This window comes from Merops nubicus, unplaced genomic scaffold, assembly GCF_000691845.1.
Source record: "Merops nubicus isolate BGI_N331 unplaced genomic scaffold, ASM69184v1 scaffold29194, whole genome shotgun sequence".
Taxonomy (NCBI): Eukaryota; Metazoa; Chordata; class Aves; order Coraciiformes; family Meropidae; genus Merops; species Merops nubicus.
This window is the reverse complement of record NW_008602707.1, coordinates 2,541-3,917: the sequence shown is the minus strand read 5'-3', so window position 1 is coordinate 3,917 and position 1,377 is coordinate 2,541. Positions and strand designations below refer to the sequence as shown.

The following is a 1,377-nucleotide window of genomic DNA, read 5'->3' as shown; positions in this document are numbered from 1 at the left end:
TGCGACACAGCTTCTGGCACACGTGCGCATCTCGCTGTGCTGAGCCACCCTTTTCCCCCGCTTTGTCTTTGCCACTCACCCCACCACCCTCAACACCCCGGTGGACTCTTCCCCTCCTGCTCCTCATTCCCCAGGGCCTGGCATCCTGCAGTCCGACGGGGCTCTGATATTTGCTCGGCTGCATTTGCAGCCGCCAGACGCACAGGACCCCCTCTCCACTGGGGCTGCAGAGGTGCCAGGGCAGGCAGCACTGGCCAGCAGTAGCCCACCCCCAGCGCCCCTCGGCCCCTCACTCACGTCTCACAGCAGCCCACGCCGATGGGGTGCAGGCAGGTGCAGAGCAGGCAGTTGGTACTCAGCCATGACTCCCCGAGGGAGAACTGCTTCCCCTCGTACTCGCAGGGAGCTGCAAAGGAAACAGTGGTGACGAGAACATGTGGACCTGCACTAGGGCACGTGGGAGCCTTCTTGGCACCCCTGTGCCCTGAAAGAGGGGGCAGGAGGGGCATCATGGTCTCCCTGTGGAACAGAAAATACTTGGTGGCCTCTCTACCATGCTGCAGGTATGGGATGCCCAGGCATCTGCTAATGGCAATGCTCCCATCCATTTTCTCCTGGCTGTGCCCTGCAGCTCTCCCCACTACCCTGGGGGCCTAGGACAGAGGCAAGAGGGTCTTGCTTCCCTGGAGAGGGCATACCCATCACCCCTTGGGGTCTGAGCATCTCTGCAGCCCTGGAAGGAGACCACAGGGGGAAGATGGGTAGCCCTCCTCCCTCTGCTGCTAGTCCTGCACACTTGGCTCCAGCCAGGCTCCTGCCAGGAGCTCCTCATGGCCCAGCGAGCTGTTTCTCAGCCAGAGCCCTGGGGAGCTGTTCTGTGGTTTATAGACTGCTCCTTCCACTCATCACTGGCCTACAGTGTGCTCCTGAGCTCAGCACAGTCCCTTCTGCACTCTGCAGGCACACAGAGCCCCGCTGCCTTGGGAAAAGCTGAGGCCTCCTCTTCCCATCTGCCTCTTCCTGTCTCACCTCCCCACTTACCTTTAGCCTGGAAGTAGCACTTGGCCTGGGAACCTGGCAGCTGGAGAAGGAAGAGCAGCAGACAAAGCCTGCCCCAAGCACACCCCATCTGCACTCGCATGGCCATGGCCGGTGTTGAGCTGGGCTTCTTTGCAGAGGTTGCCTTGCTTCTCTATTGCCTTTGCTCGTTTCCCTTCTCTTTCTTTCTCTCTCTCTCTCTGCCTTTATAATGCTCTTCTCCTGATCCCAACAAGAGATATTTATAAAGTTCAGCTTTACGACCCTGGCCACCAGCTGTGCCCCACTGGAAAAGTTGTAAAACTCATTTCCTGATTTGAAAGGCATGAAAACAAGAGG

At 58.8% G+C, this 1,377-nt stretch overlaps 1 protein-coding gene across 1 annotated transcript in view; it reads right to left on the bottom strand.

The window, feature by feature from the left end:
- MSMP (microseminoprotein, prostate associated) overlaps positions 1-1,147 on the bottom strand; it is a 1,433-nt gene extending 286 nt beyond the window's left edge. The window contains exons 1-3 of the mRNA XM_008938450.1: positions 1,042-1,147; positions 298-406; positions 80-224 (exon numbers count right to left, since the gene is read on the bottom strand). Coding sequence (XP_008936698.1) covers positions 80-224; positions 298-406; positions 1,042-1,147 — 360 coding nt within the window. The remainder of the gene's footprint in view (positions 1-79; positions 225-297; positions 407-1,041) is intronic.
- Positions 1,148-1,377: the final 230 nt, after the last annotated feature.